We start from the raw sequence: 19,008 nt of genomic DNA on the forward strand, positions 1-19,008 counted from the left end.
CTTCGCACGGGGGAGCGGTGCTTGCAACCCCTCCAAAAAGAGCACCTCTATGACATAAAGTATAGCTGGCTTGGAGCCCAAAGGGATTTTAGTTTAAAATTAAAAAAAAAAAAAAGTTGTGGGTTGGTTGGGTTTTTTTAAAAATATTTTAAAGGCGCATGATCTCATAACATTTAGTGCTGGCACCACACGGTCTGACACTGTTTGTCAGTGTACGTTTGTCCAGTTGTGAACAGCCCCTTGACTGGGGCACAGGAAATCCAAATTCAGTTTCTGGATCTCCTCTTCACCTCCTGCTCTCTGATCTTCAACATAATCCTTCGTTTCTCTCTTTTCCATGCCGTCCTTAGCCCTTGTAGTGTAGCAAGCTGGAGTAAAGTCCCACAAAAGAGAGAGCTGGATTTTACTTCATTAAAAAAAAAAAAAAAAAAAATTAAAAAAAAGCGTGTGAAGCATCATGAATTAATTTGATTATCCACTTTCCTATTAATGTAAATGATTTTTTCAAATACAAATGTTTTCAATAATATAAATTAGTTGAAATGCAAGCTGCATGTACTTGTTGATACTATGTTGAAGTATTTTAAAAAAACTGAATCGGTGAGAGACATCAAGAGTGAAGCTTCATTTAATGAATAAATTCTCTTTCAGAATGCTGTTTTGGGCATTTTACCAAGATTGCAATTTCCATGCAAATACAGCTTGTCACAAATTAGACATTAACAAAAAGATGTGATAAATGAACATGTGTAATTCAATGTGTCTAAATAATGAGTAATGTGAGAACTCACCTGCTTAAATATAAGAATAAATGTACATGAAGCTGTGCATTTTTTAAAATCAATGTCGTTGTTGAGATGGTATACCTTTCCAGTTAAGATCATAGATAAAATCCCGTTGAAAGTTAGCAAGCAGAACTAACTTCAAAGCTAATCAGATTGCTCAGAGCCTTGTCCAGCTGGATTTTGAAAAAGTCAGCAAGGATGGAGAATCCACAACCCGTTCCAGTGCTGCACCACACTTAAGATGGAGAATATTCTCCTGATGTCAGATCAGAAATTCCTATGCTGCAGCTTTGGTCTGTTGCCCCTATTCTTTTCGCTGTGCACCTCCGAGCAGGCTCTGTCTCCACCTCCCCTACAATACTGCTGCTGCAGACGATTGAAGAAAATAGCAAGAAGGAACATTTAATTTATACAAAGCCTGAGTTTTATTGCAAAACAAAGTATCTTAATTATTACAATTAATTATCTTCCTTTGGGGCAACTGTGTTAAAAAAATGCAAAACATGATGAAAATCAGTGGTTTAATTGAAGGGTTTACACTCTGTGTCCTTGAAGCAGAACGCTTTGTGCTCCTACAGCATCTACTTCTTGTGCACTACCTTCTCAGCCTGAGGCCACTTTCGATTTCTGTGCCTTGGGTCTGGTAACCTTGGGTTTCACTGTTTTGCCTTTAGCTGGATCTTTGCCTTTTTTGGTCTGTCAGCTTTCATATTCTCTAAGCTCTTGATTGCTTTCTTGGCCACGGTGGCTGCCAGTTTCTTGGCTTTCCTTGGAATTTCCTTCACAGCCACAGCTAATCTGGGCTTCTTGGCAGTGCCAGTCAAGGGTCAGGTGCTTCTTGGCCTTTGCTACCTTCTTGGCACCTTCCTCTTGGCTTGTTGTTGAGTTTAAAGGAGCTGGAACTACCAAGTCCTCTTGTGCTGCCCTTGCCCAGGCTCCCGAGCCCCAGCCTGCAGCAACTGTTGTCCTCCTGTACTGCATAGACTTCAGTTCCCTTTCAGAGTGATGAGAGAAAGTTCTTCTGTGCTTCTTGGAGGCAGTCATCACCCCCATAATCACCCCCCTGGAGACACAGGGTCTGGCAGGATTTGGATCCTCCTGCCACCTTCTCCGGCTTCTCAGCCCATGCCTTAGAGGCTGGAGCAGCGGTGGCATGTGCAACAACAGCAGTCGCTTCAAACGCGATAGCCAGCACAGCCTACCAACGTGATGTCTTGGCCAAGGTTTTGGTTTCACACTGATGCACGCATGAGCGTGCCACCTCTCGTACTGGGTGCCTTGTACCTACAAAGCCTTTCCATGCTGAAGGCATTCCCATGGGCCTTACTGCTCCGGCTGTTCCCTTGTAGCACCCAAGTCAGACGATATCAGAAAACACACCCACTCGAAAATGCTTGCACCCCGCTATGTCCCTTGTCTGGCACCCACATAGCACAGATCAGCTGGAGCAAGCTGCGTTGGCCATTATTACGGATTAACAAATAAAACCTGTTTTCTTCCAGAGCCTAGACTTAGCCTTCAGCCTGGTCCTTGCTGTGGAGGAAGGGTTCAAAAGAGTTTCTTTTCTGCCTAGTACAGTGGGAATGTAGTTGTTCCTGAGGCTTTCCATACCGTGGTCACAAGAAATTTTCTCGTTAGCTCTGCTTGAGCCCAGCACCATCATTACACCGTTTCTCTTGGCTCCGTTGCCCATCAGCTGGTATCTTTGTAGTTTCCCTTTGGTTTAGTTTAGGAAAGGCATCTGAACCCTTCACAGTCTCTGCAAGCCCCTTTGCCGTTTCTGTTCCCTGAGAGTCCCCAGGGGCACTCCTTCAGGGTGGATTTTTGCCTCCCCAACCTGCGAGCTTTTTTGGTCTTGTGACCAGTTTTCCAAATTGGAAAAGACCAAGCTAGCCATCTTAAAGTAAATGTGCCTGTGCCCTACCCTACCTACAGCTGCACAGAAATGACGGAAGAGATGAGTGGACGTGGTGTCCCCTCGTCGAGTACAAACTGGGCAAAGGGGAATTAACTGGTTGTGTATGTGAATGCAAGAGGTGCATATTTTAGATACAGTTGTTTTGGGGCCACATCTGAGTGGGAAGCAGAAGGAATGCTATAAGCATTGTCTAAAACCAATGGGCGCCAGTGAATTAAAGTTTCTGATAATAATGCAGAATCAGTGGTTTCCCAGGGTCTTTGTTTCCCCTTCAGATTCTTCCTCTTCTTTCTCTCCTCTGCTTTCTAGGAGCTTCTACCAGCCTTTTCATCCAGGCAGAACCCATGCTTTTGGCTGGAACATGAAAGGGTATTTTTAAATTCTGTGAGATTAGCGGGGAAGTTCTCAGACTCTTGGATACCCTCCCTTGCCTGGGCAGCTAGCTCAAGTCTGTCACAACTCTGACCTCACTGCTTACAGCAGAAACTTGGGAGCCTCCCATGTGGGTCATGGCTAAAGAAATAACAGATGCTAACAGTCGGCACGGCCGGGCATGGCAGTGCACAAGCAAGGAAGAAAGACAGCAGAGGTATCACAGCAAAGGAGGAGATCCTCAGCATACGATGAGAATCACTTTTCACCCCCTTATCCCTCCTTTCATTGCCCGCAGGATGGGTCTCCCATCTCACCACCATGGCCAGGGGCACTGGGCCTCCTGGGAGAGGATCAGGGTGTCAGGGGCAGACCCTAATTCTACTGTCTGACACTTTGGCGTTAGGGACTAGAGGTTAGTGGTAGCACGCCACAAACCTTCTGGATGTAGCCAGTGATGAGAGCATAGGAGCAGCTCTGAAGTCTTGGGGGGAGGAAGGCAAGAAGTAGCAAGGCTATCTTGAATCTTCTGAAAATGCTTGCTTGGTTGATAAGAAAACTTTGTAAGATGCAAGAACACTGCTCATGAGGACCTCCAGCCAAGGAAAGCTTGTACAACTGCAGAGAACTCAACATGTGACTGCAAGCCAACGAACATGCCATGTGCCGCTCTTCAGTGAGCTCCCAAGCACTTCTGTCCCAGCCTCTCCAGCAAAGGACTTCTCCAAAGACAACAGGGAAATTAAAATCAGGATTTACCACCCAGGCCCCAGGTGCAAGCTTTTTTTGCACTGAGTAGCATGAGCTGCAGCAACTGCACAAACAGGAGCTGATAACAGGCAACTTTGGTCTGTGAAACCATAACCACAGCTAGAAGGTGAGTCTCATTGTGAAAAACTGCGGTGCAAAACTGAATTTCTCCCCGTGACTAGCAGATGATTGCAGAGATACGGAGCCAGTGACTTCCATTAAGGAGGGGGAAGATATGACTGGGAGCAGGGTCTGGGCTGCCCAGACCAGGGGGGCTGAGCTGCAGGAGAACGGAGTAACATTGGAAAGGCAGCCTGCAGCTCCCTGTGCAAAAAGAGAATATTCTCCAGGTCTGGGCAGCACGGAGTCAGAAGCCAAGTGAGATGGGCAGGGTGTGCTGGAGGCTGGAGCTGCACCCACTGCGATGGGAAGCAGCAGGGTGCAAGCAGCTCTGGTGGGTACTTCCCCACCCAGCTCTCAGCACGGGTGATGCTTTGATCGCAGAGTTTGTTTTTCTTAGTCTAAATGAGATAACCTGCCAACCATGTCCCGGCCTCAAGCTAGAGAAGGCACTTGAGGACATTTAGCGTGAATACTTGGACGTTGGTCACACTTCTTACCTACGTTACTGATGGGGAAACCATTCACAAGGGTTCGGACTCCTCAACCCAACCCAGCCCCTTTCTTCCCTTCCTGCTGGTGATCCCAGCAGGTGTCAGTCGCCGGTAGCAAGGGACAGAACTGCTGCTGCCTCGAGACATGGTGGGGGCAATTAATACAGGTGGGGAGAGAAAAAATTGAGCAGTCAGAGAGGCAGGATTAAAGGTCGTTAGTTCCTATAAGGAGCCTCAGGCTGGGCTAGCAGCGAGCTACAGGGCAGGAATGAGAGGCATTCACAGGACTGTGGTTGAAGAACGTGTACTCAATTCAATAGTTTCGCCCTAATTTGCCTCATCCCCCAGAACCAAAACAAGCTCAACAGTGCAACAAAAATAAACCATGAGTCAAGTCTCCAGGTAAAGATTTTGCAGTGCAAGCCTGGAAAGCCAAATCACTAGTAAAACGCATGATAACGTATAATCTTTGTGCACGCCCAGCAACCAGATGCCCTCAATTCTGCATCTGTGGCATCCTCTACAATCCTGCAGCATGCGGCGGTGCACAGCGCAGGGGTCCAGGTTTCATCAACCCACCCTCCCATTGTCACTCCCCCTCATCCTGAACTCCTGCCTTCTCTCCTTCCCTCTTCCCTCTCATGACCTGGGATCCCTGCTCTCGTCTAACTGAGATGCAGCCTCGGTGACACTCACCCCACAGTGCTTTAGGTTTGCGTTTGCAACCGCTCCACCACATTCCCCCCCTCCTGGTGATGTCCACCCCAGGACGGACCTCCTATATATATGTCCTCACAGCTTTCACGTATCTCCATGCTGCTGCATATTCCGCACCGCAAAAGGCAGTGCTTTGTCATGCAACTGCTGAAACCTTCTCCCCACGCATGGCATCCACAGCTGTGTCACAAGATGAGTTGGCAGCTCGAGGGACAAGGCCCTTTTGCCCCGTGTCCTAGACAGCAAGCTGCTCTGCATTGTGTCGGGTTTTTTTTTTTTTACACCCAGGACTGGAATAATGCGAGGGGTCTGCCTGGCAGAGGTGCTCAAGCAAGTGCGTTACCTATCTGTTGGGTCCGTCCTTCAAAATCGGGTGAGGAATGTTTGTGGAACGAAGGCAGAATGTGATGTAATGTGCTTAATATATACTTATATCAAATTAGCATATTACATGGTAGGTGCTTATAATAAATAAGCACATCAGCTTATTAATTTGCCTATGTCTAACTGCAAGGAACTCTACCGTTCCCCTGCTCAAGGTCTCTGTGCAAGTCGGTGTCCGTGGTGCATCAGCCCTTGCTGAGCAGAGAAAGTTTTTCTGCTTGAGGTTTTCGCTTGAGGCGAGGCCGAGCAGGTGTCTGCGTTTCTTGCGTTCAGCGTAAGAACCAACCAACTGGTGATGTCGGCGCTTGTTTCAAAATGCGATTTCTGAGCAAAGGGTGAATGGAAAAAATAAATATGTATTTATATCGGTACGCACCAACACACGGCTTCCTGTTGACTAAACAAGCAACCTCTCCTCTGCTTGGGGGCTAAGTAATTACTTTTAATTATTCACCGCATTTTTGCTCTCTGATTTCTTAGCAGTTTGCTTTCTGAATCTTTAGTAACAGTAACGGTGATATTCCTCCTCCCCCCCTTACGCCTGACCGCTGCTCTTCACCCTGCTGTTATTTCTCCGTTGTTCTCCCTTCAAGACAGGGAACAGAGCCCCGGGCAGCTGGAGGGATGCTAGGACATCCCTCTGGGGTCCTGGTAAGCTGCAGCAGTGTCTCTTGCTGGGTAACACTCCAACCACACCAGCACAGGGACCCTTTCTAGCCTTCCCCACTAGCCTTTAACTGGCCGGGGCTTTGATCGGAAACAGGGACAGAGTCATCTTCAGTAAAATTCTTTTTCTCTCCCACTTCCAGTCCCCTCTGCAAATAAGTTTGCGTGGAGCAGAAAGGAAGGAAAACCAGAGTCGTCAGCATCTCTCCTTGTGTATTAGCTCCCAGCCAAAAGGGTCCCACCATGTGTTAAAGATTTGGCAATTTAGAGCCAGGGAGGAAGCTGGACTAGCAGCTAGATCAGGGATCAGCAATCTTTCCGTGGTTTTCCAAACTGTTGTGGTTTTTTTTTTTAACCGGACCAGAGATGACATCTGCTAACGAGCAAGGTCTTGCCTTAGCAACAGACTGCAGCTCCTGCTCTCGGCAGAACTGCATAGGAGCTGAGAGTGTGTCTGGAAATGTCGCCCCAGATTTGCTCTGAGAGTCTAAAACCAGACCCACACCAACACGGTTCTGCTCTGGGGATTAGAGCTGGAGGCAGAGAATCGCTGCCACCGACTTTGTGCATTCGCACCTCCGCTGTGAGGGAAGTCACCAGTCTAAACAAAGGGCATTGGAAAACCTGCCTTGGTATTTAGACATGAGACTCCTGCCAAAGAGTGACATAAATATCGTTCATCCGTTCATTTTTTCTTTTTTAGCTCTGTGGAGAGCAAAGGGAGTCTCTCCACCTTTAAGGAAAAGAGCTGATGTTTTAAACATGGAAGAATGAATTCCACTTACATCCAGGAACAGAGAAAGGAGCTAGTTAAACATTTTATGAGACTTGACATGTTAAACCTTGGAGAAAATCATTATGCACAAATTTAATTTATGGGGAAGACCAGGCTGGCCATGAAGATATTTCTTGACTCCTTTCAGAGCAGAAAATGTTATGTAAAATTTTCTGCAAGCTTTTGGCTATGGAAATTAGGAGCCAGAACAAGAATAAAGCTGAAGCTGCCTTAATTTATCTGATGAAACACAAACAGTTGTGATCTCTAAGAAGCAGATTTCCCAGGGTGTGTTGCTTTTTTTTGTCTTTTCTTTTTTTAATGTTGTGTGTAACAAACATCCTCCTCACATTAATAAAAGAAAAAATCTAGTATGAAAGGGGGACAGAATGACTCTTGTTCTGACCCAGAAGATTTTTCACAAGGTGCTGCACGGGGACAGCTGTTTCATTAACAGGAGCATCCTCTTTGACTCTGTTAAGTAGGACAGGGATTCGGCGAGGGTTGCGGGCTCTTCTAGCTTTGGCCAAACACTAGGTCCCAGATACTCAAAGAGGGTACTTGCCACAACTCTTGAGAGCAATGCAGGTGCCAAAATGTGGATTTGTTGAACGTGTGCCCTAGCCAGGTGTTTCCCCAAGGAACAGGACAGCCCAGCCCTGGACCTTCCAGGAATGCTTCTCCTTTTCCTGCAGCCTGTGTGCCCTGCCAGCCGCTCTCAAAGACGGCTACTCTCAAAGCACTGGGCTAGAGACTCGTCCGCTCAGTTCTGGCAACTCATCTCTCTTTTTCATCTTTTTGCATATACTGGTTTCACACAGTCCTAGCATGCTGAAAACCAGTAAAATTAATAAGGGAGGTAAATCAAGCAGAGAAAAACCGAAGAACCACCCTAGCGTGAGGTAAACAAAAGCCCTGTTTCTCAGCCGTAGCACTGACCGTGCCTCGCTAGAGGCAGAAACGGAGCAGAATAACCCACCGGCTGCGTCCTCAGCACCCTGCCATGTCGAATCCGCTGCCCCATCCCTCGGCTGTCCTTCAGCCCTGCAGAAGGGATGATGGGTGCCTGGGCCAGGGCTGTGGGGCCGTGATGGAGCAGACCCCGGGCGGCAGAGAGCGGCGCTGGTGGAGCGAAGCGTGTGCACGCTGAGGGTGAGCCCGGGCGTGACGGTGTACAACTGCACACGGTCGTCGGATGGAGGGTCCCGGCAGCCACCCTGCCGCCGGCAGATCACAGCGCCGGTGCCACCTGGAACAGCAGGATCAGGCCCTGAGCTGTTCCCCGCTGGTCCTTTGCAATGCGGTGTCACCACCACTCCTGGCGTGTTGACATGGCTCAGACACCCACGGCCATGTTCAGGTGTCAAAGTGGGGCCAGGCGCTCCCCGTCAAACCCTGAGCTCTCTCCGGAGCTGGGTCCCTCTCACTCTTCTCTTCGGCTTTGGGGTTGCCCCATGCTTTCAGGGGCACGGAGGAGCAGGGATCAGGGGCACAGAGGAGCAGGGAGGGAAACCTGCCAACAATTTGATGTTCCCTGAGCTCCTTCCAGCTGGGCAGAGCTCCCTCCGCCGTGGAGCAGAGCAGGGTCACCATCTTCACTGCACAGCTGTGTGAACTGAGGCCCGGAGGGATCGTGTGGTTTTGCCCACATTCACGTTAGTGGTACACAAGCTCCCAGGCCCCCTTCTCTAACCACTAGACAATGTTTCCTGCCTCGTTATGTTATTGATATTAATTCAGACCAATTTTGCAGGCAGGGAGGGCCCAATGGGGAGTGCAGCGGGGGGAGGCGACCAATGGGTGCTGAGCATCTTTCAGAACTGATGCCCCTTCACATCTCAACCCTTTGCTCTTCAGCTCCTGCAGCTCCAGAGACCTTTCTAACTCCTCCCTCAGCCACACCCCGATGAAACCCGGGGTAGATAGAGGTGAATGGGGTGGGGACGCACCGGGCAGTCCACATTTCTGTACATCAAGTCAGAGGGCTGCACAGACGGAGCCTGCGAGGCAACCTCCCTGCAACCCCATCACCTGAGGGAGACCCTGGCAGTCATGGACAGGTAAAATAAGTGCCTCCAGTTTCTTGCTCATACGAGAAACGAGGACCTTGCTCTTAGAATTAACCTGCTCTCCATTTGGTGCTCACCGTCCCTTTCCCTTTCCCCCTCTGACTCAGTGATCGAACTCCCCGCCCCGTCCTGCTCTTGCACCTTGCATCTCTGCGTCCCCGTCGTTCTTTCTCTTTGACTGTCTGCCGCCCTGTACTCTTTTCCCTTTCTGTCATTTCTCTTTCGCGTGACTACTCTCTGTTCCTTTTAATTCTTTTTCTTTTCTAGAAACAAAAAAAGGCAACAGAAAGATGAACATTCAGATGCTATCCGCCACTTAAGCACCTCAGTCCCTGCCCACTCTTCTCTCCTTATCCACTTAGTCTTTCTCTTGCACCAGATTTCTGTCTTACTCTGGTTTTGCTGCTCACACCCTTGTGCTCGTAAGCATAGACTGGTCCAGCATTGGATTCCCCTACTTGCACTGCAATTACTCTGTAAGCTAATTACCACTGATCACTCTTCACAAGTGCGTATCATTCAGGCACTCAGAGATCATGACTCTGATTTGAGGATTGGTTTCACAAGCCTTTATTTGAGGAGCAGGTCTCTGTTTGATCTGGTGCTTCAGTGCCCAGGTATCATCACAGCCCCTCTGCCCTTGCCACTGTCCCTTGAAGTATGCTATGGCTATAGGAGTCACACGTGTACCCAGCAGTTTGTACCTAACTGCACATCTGCTCCGTTGCTCCCTGCAACATCTGTCCATTCATTACTCTTCTTCTTGTACCAGCCTTGTTCTGAAATCCTCCCTAGCGAAAAAAAAACCAACCAAACCTGGGACGGTGAACTCCAGAGAGAAGGGAAAACAGGAACTGATGTTAATGAACATTTCTAGTTGAACAAATGTCTTCTGTGATTTAAAATCGTCTTCGCTTTGTTCTGGCACTGAAAAATGACCCAAGTCATCATAGTTTTATTCTTCTGGGGTTTGGGGTCATTTCTTGTTCTTCACCCTTATTTGCATCTACATGCTGCTCTGCAGGGGCAAAACCATTGAATAGAGAAAAATGGGAAGGAGTGAGAAAAGGGATAGCTAGAAGAAGAATCAGAAACATTTTGAAAGCAAATGTTTTTTCCCCAAACTTCAGAAAAAAAGAGAAAAGGGAAAGCCTGTTTTCCCTGAAGTTTTTGATGCCTTGAAAAGCATTTTTTTTCCATGTGGGCTTTGATGAAACATCAACGTAATTGTCATTATTTTTCACATGGCTTATGTGGTTCTTCAACAAGCAATTGCGTTTTTCACAATGCCTCTGTTTCCTGCTGTTGTGGCACACACCAGGTAAGAGCTTCGCAAGCCTCTGGTCTATCATACCTGCTGTCACCTCCTCTCTGGGCAGCCTGGGGATCTGTCACACATAGAAGGGATGTCCCCTCTCCAGCACCTCAGTTACAGGGGAGAGTTTTCCCTCATCCCTGCGATAATGTGTGTCTAAGAGGGAGAAGCTTGAGGTAAACCACCGGTTGACAGTTTTGTCCAACCAACCTATGTGTGCGCGTGTGTTAGGGAATACACACACATGTTCGCAAGTGTTTGAACAAAGGCAGGGGAACGGGGTGAATCTGAGGTGGTAGGAAGCGTGGTGGCTTTAAGTGTGAGAAATAAGCCAAAACTGATGATGAAGAACATACAGTGGGTACGGGAAACACGCACCCAACCTGAACTGCCAGAGAAAGGGGTGATGAAATGCAGTCGGATCAGTTTGTGCTCCACTCCTGACACGACCTGCAAGCCTAGCAGAGCAAGACTGGGGCAGTGCTTACAGGACAGACCTCCAAGAACTGCCTTGAGGTTGTTGTTGGCTTGAATAAAATGCTTAGTAGGGCTGCTTTGCCCTCTGAGTGTGTCCAGGACTCTGTAGACCCTTGTCTTCTCTACGAACTTTCTCCTAGCGAGAGACGTGCCACAACTCCCACGTGATCTACTTCTCCAGGAGCACATCTGTGTAAAGGGTGGCATAACGTGTGTGTGCGCGTGGTTGCTCTTTCTGTGTGAGCAGGAGAGGTATTTTTCCACGGCAGGCTGAGGGTGACGTGGTAGGAAAGAGGATGTGTGCAGGTTGGCTTGCCTATCTATGGGACGATCAGGGTAGCAAGGGTGCTTGAGGGAAGAATGTGCCTCTCTGGGGATGCGGTGTGGGGTGCAATAGGGAGTGCTACAGGAGAGCAAAGCACGTGCGCTGGGTAGCAGAAGGCAAGAGGATGTACGTGACTTATATGAATGAGTACCGGTGGTGCGGTGGCCACGTGTGAGGGTGCACGCCGGACGGAAGGTCTCGGAGGAGCGGAGAGGATGCCACTGTTAGCTGGAGATTAATTACTCTGCAGTGCTCAGGCTTTGCGGTGACATTGGCAAACAGATAAAGGGTGTTTGTATAAGGAACTTTTCCGTGCTTAGACTCTCAGATTTAAATCGGATTTAAATTCCTGACAAACCCAAATTCCCGACGAACCCAAATTCTCCTTTCCTACACCTCACTGGAGACCCCCCCCCCAGAAAACCCAGCTTGATATCACTAGGACGCGATTATTTTTAACCCATTCACTTCTGTTTTGCATTGCTGTGGGGGAGGTCAGTATCTCACCTCAATGAACACAGCTGTTCTCAGCTGCCTGTGTACCTTCTCTTGCCAGCAAGGCTATTAGATGTGGCTGATGGCTACCTTGCCCTCCCCGTGCTCCTGCTGCCTCTCCCCAGCAGGAACCCTGGGTGTGGGAGCAGACTCCCACCACTCTCGATGTTTCTCTAATGTGAGAACGGTACTTGTGTCTGGAGAGGTATCGGCGTGCCTGCTCCGTGACGTCTGCTGTCAGCTGGCCCATGGCACCTTCCCGAGCCCCTGGCCCTGCACGCTTTCAACTGTGCTCTTCTGTTGGGCAACGGTGGGAAGAAACTCTGTCCAGACTTCTCCAAAGAGGCTCTAATTTGATTCATCCCTTGTCTCAGTGGCTTTTCAGGGTTTCATACAGCAAAAATAACACTTCTGGATGATTAAACTCCACACCCTCTCATCTTCCCAGGTCTTCTCAGACACCTTCATCCTTCTCCCTCACTGATGTCCATCTTTTGGATATTTACAGATATTTTCGCACTCTACCCAGCCATAGTTGCTGTTTGACTAATCACTACTAATTCACTTGCTGTTTCCACTCACGAGGTCACCTGCTTCATCCCCACAGTCACGTCTGCACCCTTTCCCTAACACATTGCATGCAAATTATTGATGTTCTTCTCGTACTGAGAGGCCTGGACATGAGGAGGATATTTTTGGTGCTGAGCCTTCCACAAAGACATGGCCAACTGCTGGCTCCAGGGTGGGGCTAATGTAAATTCTCTCTTTTCTTCTGCAGCCTCCTGATGAAGAGGAAACTCTTCATCTACAATTTCAAGAACCTGCGCTGGGCCAAGGGCCGGCGTGAAACCTACCTCTGCTACGTTGTAAAGCGCCGTGACAGTGCTACATCGTGCTCTCTGGACTTTGGATACCTGCGCAATAAGGTACGGGGAACACCTTGGCATCCTGTTCTTATATCCACGATGAGGTGCGTGCAGCTCCGGCTCACCTGGGGCAGCAGGGAAAGGAGGGCTGCGACAGCAGCGCGGGCACTGGCACACATGTCCACGAGCACGGACGCTGCACTGGCACTTAATATTTGAGGGGCGCAGCCTCTAGGTAAACCTGTACTTTATGGTACCCCCCCCAAACGTGTTACCAGCAAGACATCCATCCTCCCTGCTGCTTTACCAATCTACCTACTTTTCTGTTTAGCTCCCACCCATTCCTCTTGTATGTCCCCACACATCAGTGCGCTTCTGTGCTTTTCTAGCCAGTCTTCTACTTATGTACCACTGTGCCTTCTGCCTCTGTGACCCTAGGACCTACCCCCCACCTTGTTTCTCCTCCCCTCGCACCCCATCCAGCTCACACCTCTCTCCTCGCCCCTCTTACACCCTGCTCCCCCCGCTCCGCCTCACGCCCTGCCCCTTTCCCTCTCTCACGAAGATGGGCTGTCACGTGGAGGTGCTCTTCCTGCGCTACATCTCAGCCTGGGACCTGGACCCGGGACGCTGCTACCGTATCACCTGGTTCACCTCCTGGAGCCCCTGCTACGACTGCGCCCGGCACGTGGCTGACTTTCTGCGCGCCTACCCCAACCTGACACTCCGCATCTTCACCGCCCGCCTTTACTTCTGTGAGGACCGCAAGGCAGAGCCCGAAGGGCTGAGGCGCCTGCACAGGGCGGGGGCCCAGATTGCCATCATGACCTTCAAAGGTGAGATGTGCAGGCGAGAAAGAGATGACGGAAAGCTATGGGGAGTTCGGGAGACCCAGGAGGGTGGGAGAAGATGCTGGGACAAGGAACCAGAGAAGATGATGGCAGGGTGTGATGATTTAGTGATCCTAGGAGAGGTCAGTGTCCTCTCTGGGGCAACCCTGAGCACTCGGTAACTCCCCCGTGCCTTGCACAGATTACTTCTACTGCTGGAACACATTTGTGGAGAACAGGGAAAAGACATTCAAAGCCTGGGAAGGGCTGCATGAAAACTCTGTCCATCTGTCCAGGAAACTTCGACGGATCCTCCTGGTGAGGGCCAATTCTCCTTCTCTGCTGGTGCCTCTTCCCCTCATCTTCTTCCTCTCCTCCTTGCTCTAGTTCCTCTCTGCTCTTGCTGCCCATCTCTGCCATCTGCCATTTCATTCATTCCTGCGTCTTCACCTTCCACATCCCCCGCGCCTCTCTCCCACAACTTCCTTCATATCTCCTCTCCTCATACTCTTCCCCTTCTTCCACCTCTCATCCCATCTCCTGCCATTCCTTCCTCCTTCCCCATTTTCATAGGTTCCTGCTCACTTGACAACTGACCTACCATTTATATTTTGTCCTGCAGCCGCTGTACGAAGTGGATGATTTACGAGATGCCTTTAAAACTCTGGGACTTTGAAGTGAAAGTCATCAGCAATCAGAAGACTTCACAAACACTTGTTCTTTGATTTCCAACTCCCTCTCTTACAATGGATCTTTCCCTTCTTCCCTCTTTACATCTCTCTTCCTTCCAGCCCTGTGTCTAGAGATAAGACTATCCTTACTTTTTCGTTTCCGAGGAGAATTAGGCTGATCTTCTGAAGACACGTTCCCCAGACTCACACCTCATCCGTTGCTAGCTGGGAATAGCCAGGGCTATTGCAGTGACATTGCCGGAGAGCAATTTGCCCTCCCTCTGTCCCTGCAGAGCTAATTCAGGCGATCCACTGAATGGCATTCTGGGTTTAGCCGTCCCCGGGTGGGAGCAGACAGCCTGCAAAGCTGTTTGTGCGACTGCGGCACCACGCTGATCTGCACGTTTCATGAGGGCTTCGGGAAGCACCTCTCTTGGCTCTTAGAGCTGCACTACACTGAGCTGCTCTGCATCCTCCCCTGTGAAACGCTTTATTTGTCCTTCTGGATGTGGGTAGGAGATTGAAAATCATCACCCTTGAAGTGGTATAGCCTGTGTCCTAACAGCGAAACTGGCCAGTTATTGGAAAGCTGAACTGAGAGTATTGAAGTGAGTCTTGGACAGCCCCTTTTCAAGGGGACAGCCCCTTGCAAAGCTCACTTGAAGCCAGCGGGTCCAAGTCCTGCCGTGCCTCCTGCCCAGAAAGGAGGGAGCTTCAGCAGCTGTGGGTCCAGGTTTTGTGCCCTAGAGGTGGTTGAAACCAGACAATAAAAGCCTAAAATAAAAGCAGAAGACTCGCTGGCCAACATTTTCAAGTGCGAGCTGCAATTCTGGATGTCCAGCAAGACATTTTCCATGCAGAAATAAGAAGTCCACTCAACTTGTTGAGAGCCACGGCACCTCAGTGGCAGATCAGTGTGTGGACTTCCCACCCAGCCAGGAAAGGAGCCACCAAGGCACTTCACCTCTGCAGTGTTTTTCCAGTGTACATCTACTGGAAAAAACACTTCATTTCCACGTTGTATCATCCCTCAGACTTAATTTCTCATTCATGTAGGTTGAGGCTGTGGCATTTTAGATGGCGTATTGGCATCCACATCTGTCACCATCTGTTCACATCCCTCAGGGAGGAGCACCACAGCTCTCACTCCCGGAATACTGAGCATTTCCTCCTAGGTCAGACCTGCAATATGCTCCCTCCCTAGCCAACTGTCCTCGGCTGGAGGCACCTTAACAGTCCCACAGTCTTTTGTTTTTTCAGGCCTTTTACTGCCCATAATACGGCCAGATACGGCTAGTTGGTGACTGGACTGAGAACCAACCGGAAAAAAACACCCAGTATGAGCAAAGCTATACAGCCTGTAGATAGATATTTTCTGCAGGGGACAAAATCAAAGCATCCTCCTGCCTGGCAATTGCTGTGTTTCCACTATGTGATCCCATTAGCACCTGATCCTGTCTTTACCAAGTTGGAGACATGGGTTCATAGTACACACCTACTCACCACCGCCTTCCCACGACCTAAATGACAGATGGATTGTCCTCTGCAGTCTAACCTCTTGAGGCTTTGCCAAGGCTAAGCGTGTCCCACGTTCTGGGGGAATCCCATTAGGACCTGATCTTGTGGAGATAGTCTTTACCAAGTTGGAGACATGGGTTCATAGTACACACCTACTCACCACCGCCTTCCCACGACCTAAATGACAGATGGATTGTCCTCTGCAGTCTAACCTCTTGAGGCTTTGCCAAGGCTAAGCGTGTCCCACGTTCTGGGGGAAGGTGCTCTGTCATTTCCTTCATGATGGCTGCAAGTTCTCTGCTCCATCCTGTTCCTCTTTCTGGGTAAGGCTGGAGGCTCCTCAAAACACCTCCTCTGAAGATAAGGAGGAGGACAGCAGAGAGCCCTGCTACCACCGTGCCTCCTCCTATTAGGAGAGCTCACAACCGGGTACATCCTACAACTTCAGGCTCCTGAGGCACTCTCAGCTTGAGGAATTTCGACCAGGAATAGGAATGAGAGTTCTTTGCAAAGCATTAATTTGCAAGCATGGTGTTGTATATTTGTTTGATATGGTGGATATTATTTATATAAATAAAGGTCTTACAAATGAGCACCCGGTTTTGTTGTTATTTTGGTACCATGTAGGTGAGGGAAGTAAAGGTTGATGCGAAGGATTGAGGTGTCGTCTATCCTTTCTGTTTTCGGGAGAGACAAACCGGCACTATCCTATTAAACTTTCTTTATCCTTTTCACTTGTAACTTTGAAGTTGTTGACAGTGTCACCCAGCAGATCAAGGCAGATAAATTGTCCAGGCAATAGGTACTTTGGAAATACTACCAAAAATCTGTGATGTAAACGCTAAAGTTGTTCAAGATGCTTCTTTCATCGATTGCAAGCCTATCATCCCCATTCATGACTCGTAACTGATCGAAGTGGACACAGAAGTGCTGACTCAACATACTTCACAAAACAAGAAGAGAAGCAGAGATGGAAAAAGGATCTCTGTCTTCCAACTTTTGGTGTTGGCCTGTACAACACCATTGTCCTTCTCAATGAAATTGTTGGAGAGCTACTAGAAAAAGTAGCATATTCTGAAAAAGCAGCTGAGACACTGGCTTTTGCCGAAATGCTGACAAACATTGAGTTGAAGCTATGCGTTGAAACACAACCGTCGTTGACATTATACGGTAAGAGAATAAATGCAATGAGCAAATGCAAAGAAACATGCACTGCATTCAGAATACATTCTAGGTTGCTTTTTTTGAATCTAAAGCGGATTAAATTCCAACCAGACTGTTTAGCTAATCCATGTGATTTAGCTACAGGAATTTAGCTCTTTGCTATAGAGATTCTCTATAACCGCACTTTTTCTGTTCTCAGATACCAGCTCATATTATTTGTTACAAGGTATTCTTTGAATTGGCATTATCAATTAATTCAACCTCAAATGCATTAGGTGTCTCTGCCAAGAAGAACTCCCTGGAGGATGACTGTTATGTAGCAACATTACTTTTTCAACCTAAGATTTTTTTTACTTGCTTTGTAGACTGTGTATCTAGGGAACATTTCACTTATATACTCTTGAGTACCACTTACGTTTGCAGCCTGTCCCTTACGGAGATAGTGGCTGTGCTGTTCTAGGTGTCTCCTTCCTTTACAGGCACCTGGGAAAAATCAAATATAGCTCAGGCCCCATTGCCTGAGCTGTGGGAAAGAGGGACTTGTGATTTCTGGGTGGATGTTTCCTCCCGAGAGTGTGGGGAACAGCCACAGCAGGGGCCCAGGGTGCTGTCTGAAAACCCCGATCTCACTTGGTCTGACATCCCACAGTTTGCAGCGATGAACAAGGCACAAATGCATCCGAATATCTGTACAGCTGCCGTCCCGAGCCTTGCTTTCCACGAGTGTGCCTGCCTCCCCGTTCTCTTGTTACTGGCACCCTAGGGACCACAGCCACAATTAATGACAGGATACAAAAGACTTCCCCACAAATCTGGCACAAGCGTGAGTTTTTTGCCAGGCCTGCCTCCATGACTGGGTGTGTAACCTTTTGGCTGGTTTTTTGCATACTCAAGCTGTATACAGAGTTACTTAAGCGTACCTTAAAGAGGCCCAAGGGCTGCTGAAAACCATCCTGCCCACGGGCTGGGGGTAGCTCCTTCATCCTCGCTGAACACCATCTTGTGTGTCTCTGCGTGCAACCACCTGCCTCACCTTCTGGCAGTCAGACCCTGGGGACCCATCCAGTCTGATGACAGCTGACGTGACCACGGGGACAGGGCTACAGAGACCACCCACTCCGTGAAAGCTCCAACTCTGCAGCAGGGTGAGGTACAGGATCGGTCTTTGATAACGGAGGAAATAGAATAAACAGGGGACGGGATGATGTGGAAAACCGGGCACGGCTGCCATCTCCCTGTGCATGGGGGGGGGTCCGGCACCCTTTACGAGGGTGTTGTTCCTCGCCGCAATCAGCTCCCAGAGCCCGGCTCTCGACAGCCCTCAGAACATGCCCATTGAAGAGCAGGACACTGACATCATTCCCACAGCTGCACGCAGCATTACCCTGGGTCAGTACACATCGTCCTTGGACATCACACTGCAGTAATAAGAAACAGATTACCACTAAACAATGCAAAGACACATTCCAGGCCCTTGCAAATACAAGGGAGATTTTCAAAGCATCTCTCCCTCCCCTACCCCGCTTGCTCTCTCTCTCTCTCCCCCACATGCTGGTATTTGGAAACCAGGACAGAAAGGGGCTTTGGGGTCATGGCATCCAGTCCCCTGCTACTTGGCCCTTCAGGGGTTTTCAGCCTAGATGTGTTCGTGTCCAGCATTGTCCTCTAGCTCGAGTAGTTTTTTTCTCCCCTCCTTCATGCTGACCCTTTGGTGCTTCTACGAGCAGAAATTTCATTATTTAATCACATATGTATTATATACTTACGGGGATGGAAATCAGATTTAGTTCGCAGAAGAAACGTGGAGGGGTTTGGCACAGAAGAGACTGTTTGTTCACGCCAGCAGTGATAAGCAGGGCCTCTGCAGGGGAAGGAGAGAGCGGGTTGCCGCAAGAGCAGAGGTCAGAGCAGAGGGGTAGGCACCACAGCACGGTGAGTATTTTGAAGGCTGCCTTTGGCTTTTAAATGTCTCATATACTTTTATTACATGCAGTTTTCCCTTCAGGCTTCCAAACCTGCATCAGATATAGCTATAAGACTGTTGTTGTTGCTGCTGTGGTCATTGTTATTATTAAACGTACCAGTTGAAGGACCTAAAAGGAGTCTACAAAAAAGCCAGGAAGAGACTTTTGACAAGGGCAGGGAGTGATAGGACAAGGGGCAATGGCTTTAAACTGGAAGAGGGTAGATTTAGACTAGATATTAGGCAGAAATTCTTCCCGGTGAGGGTGGTGAAGCAGAGGCAGAGGTTGCCCAGAGAAGCTGTGGCTGGCCCATCCCTGGAAGGGCTCCACGCC

General features: G+C 49.0%; 2 protein-coding genes across 2 annotated transcripts; one reads left to right on the plus strand and one right to left on the minus strand.

Moving 5' to 3' along the window:
• Positions 1-1,388: 1,388 nt before the first annotated feature.
• LOC104162402 (histone H1-like) lies at positions 1,389-3,214 on the minus strand. Its single transcript, XM_009701117.1, is given in 5 exon segments — positions 1,389-1,471; positions 1,474-1,595; positions 1,649-1,760; positions 1,845-1,983; positions 3,182-3,214. Coding segments are annotated over 5 exon segments (489 nt in total).
• Positions 3,215-8,938: 5,724 nt separating this feature from the next.
• AICDA (activation-induced cytidine deaminase) lies at positions 8,939-14,096 on the plus strand. Its single transcript, XM_009701116.1, has 5 exons — positions 8,939-9,041; positions 12,441-12,588; positions 13,094-13,364; positions 13,561-13,676; positions 13,981-14,096. The coding sequence occupies exons 1-5, from the start codon at positions 9,034-9,036 to the stop codon at positions 14,032-14,034; spliced, it is 597 nt and encodes a 198-aa protein (XP_009699418.1). The 5' UTR covers positions 8,939-9,033; the 3' UTR covers positions 14,035-14,096.
• Positions 14,097-19,008: the final 4,912 nt, after the last annotated feature.

This window comes from Cariama cristata, unplaced genomic scaffold, assembly GCF_000690535.1.
Source record: "Cariama cristata isolate BGI_N322 unplaced genomic scaffold, ASM69053v1 scaffold6445, whole genome shotgun sequence".
Classification (NCBI taxonomy): Eukaryota; Metazoa; Chordata; class Aves; order Cariamiformes; family Cariamidae; genus Cariama; species Cariama cristata.

Bases quoted from the DNA above. Each gene is read 5' to 3' on its own strand.
- AICDA (XM_009701116.1), top strand. The intron at 12,589-13,093 runs GTACGGGGAACA...TCTCTCACGAAG, and splicing joins TTGGATACCTGCGCAATAAG to ATGGGCTGTCACGTGGAGGT. The intron at 13,365-13,560 runs GTGAGATGTGCA...TGCCTTGCACAG, and splicing joins TGCCATCATGACCTTCAAAG to ATTACTTCTACTGCTGGAAC.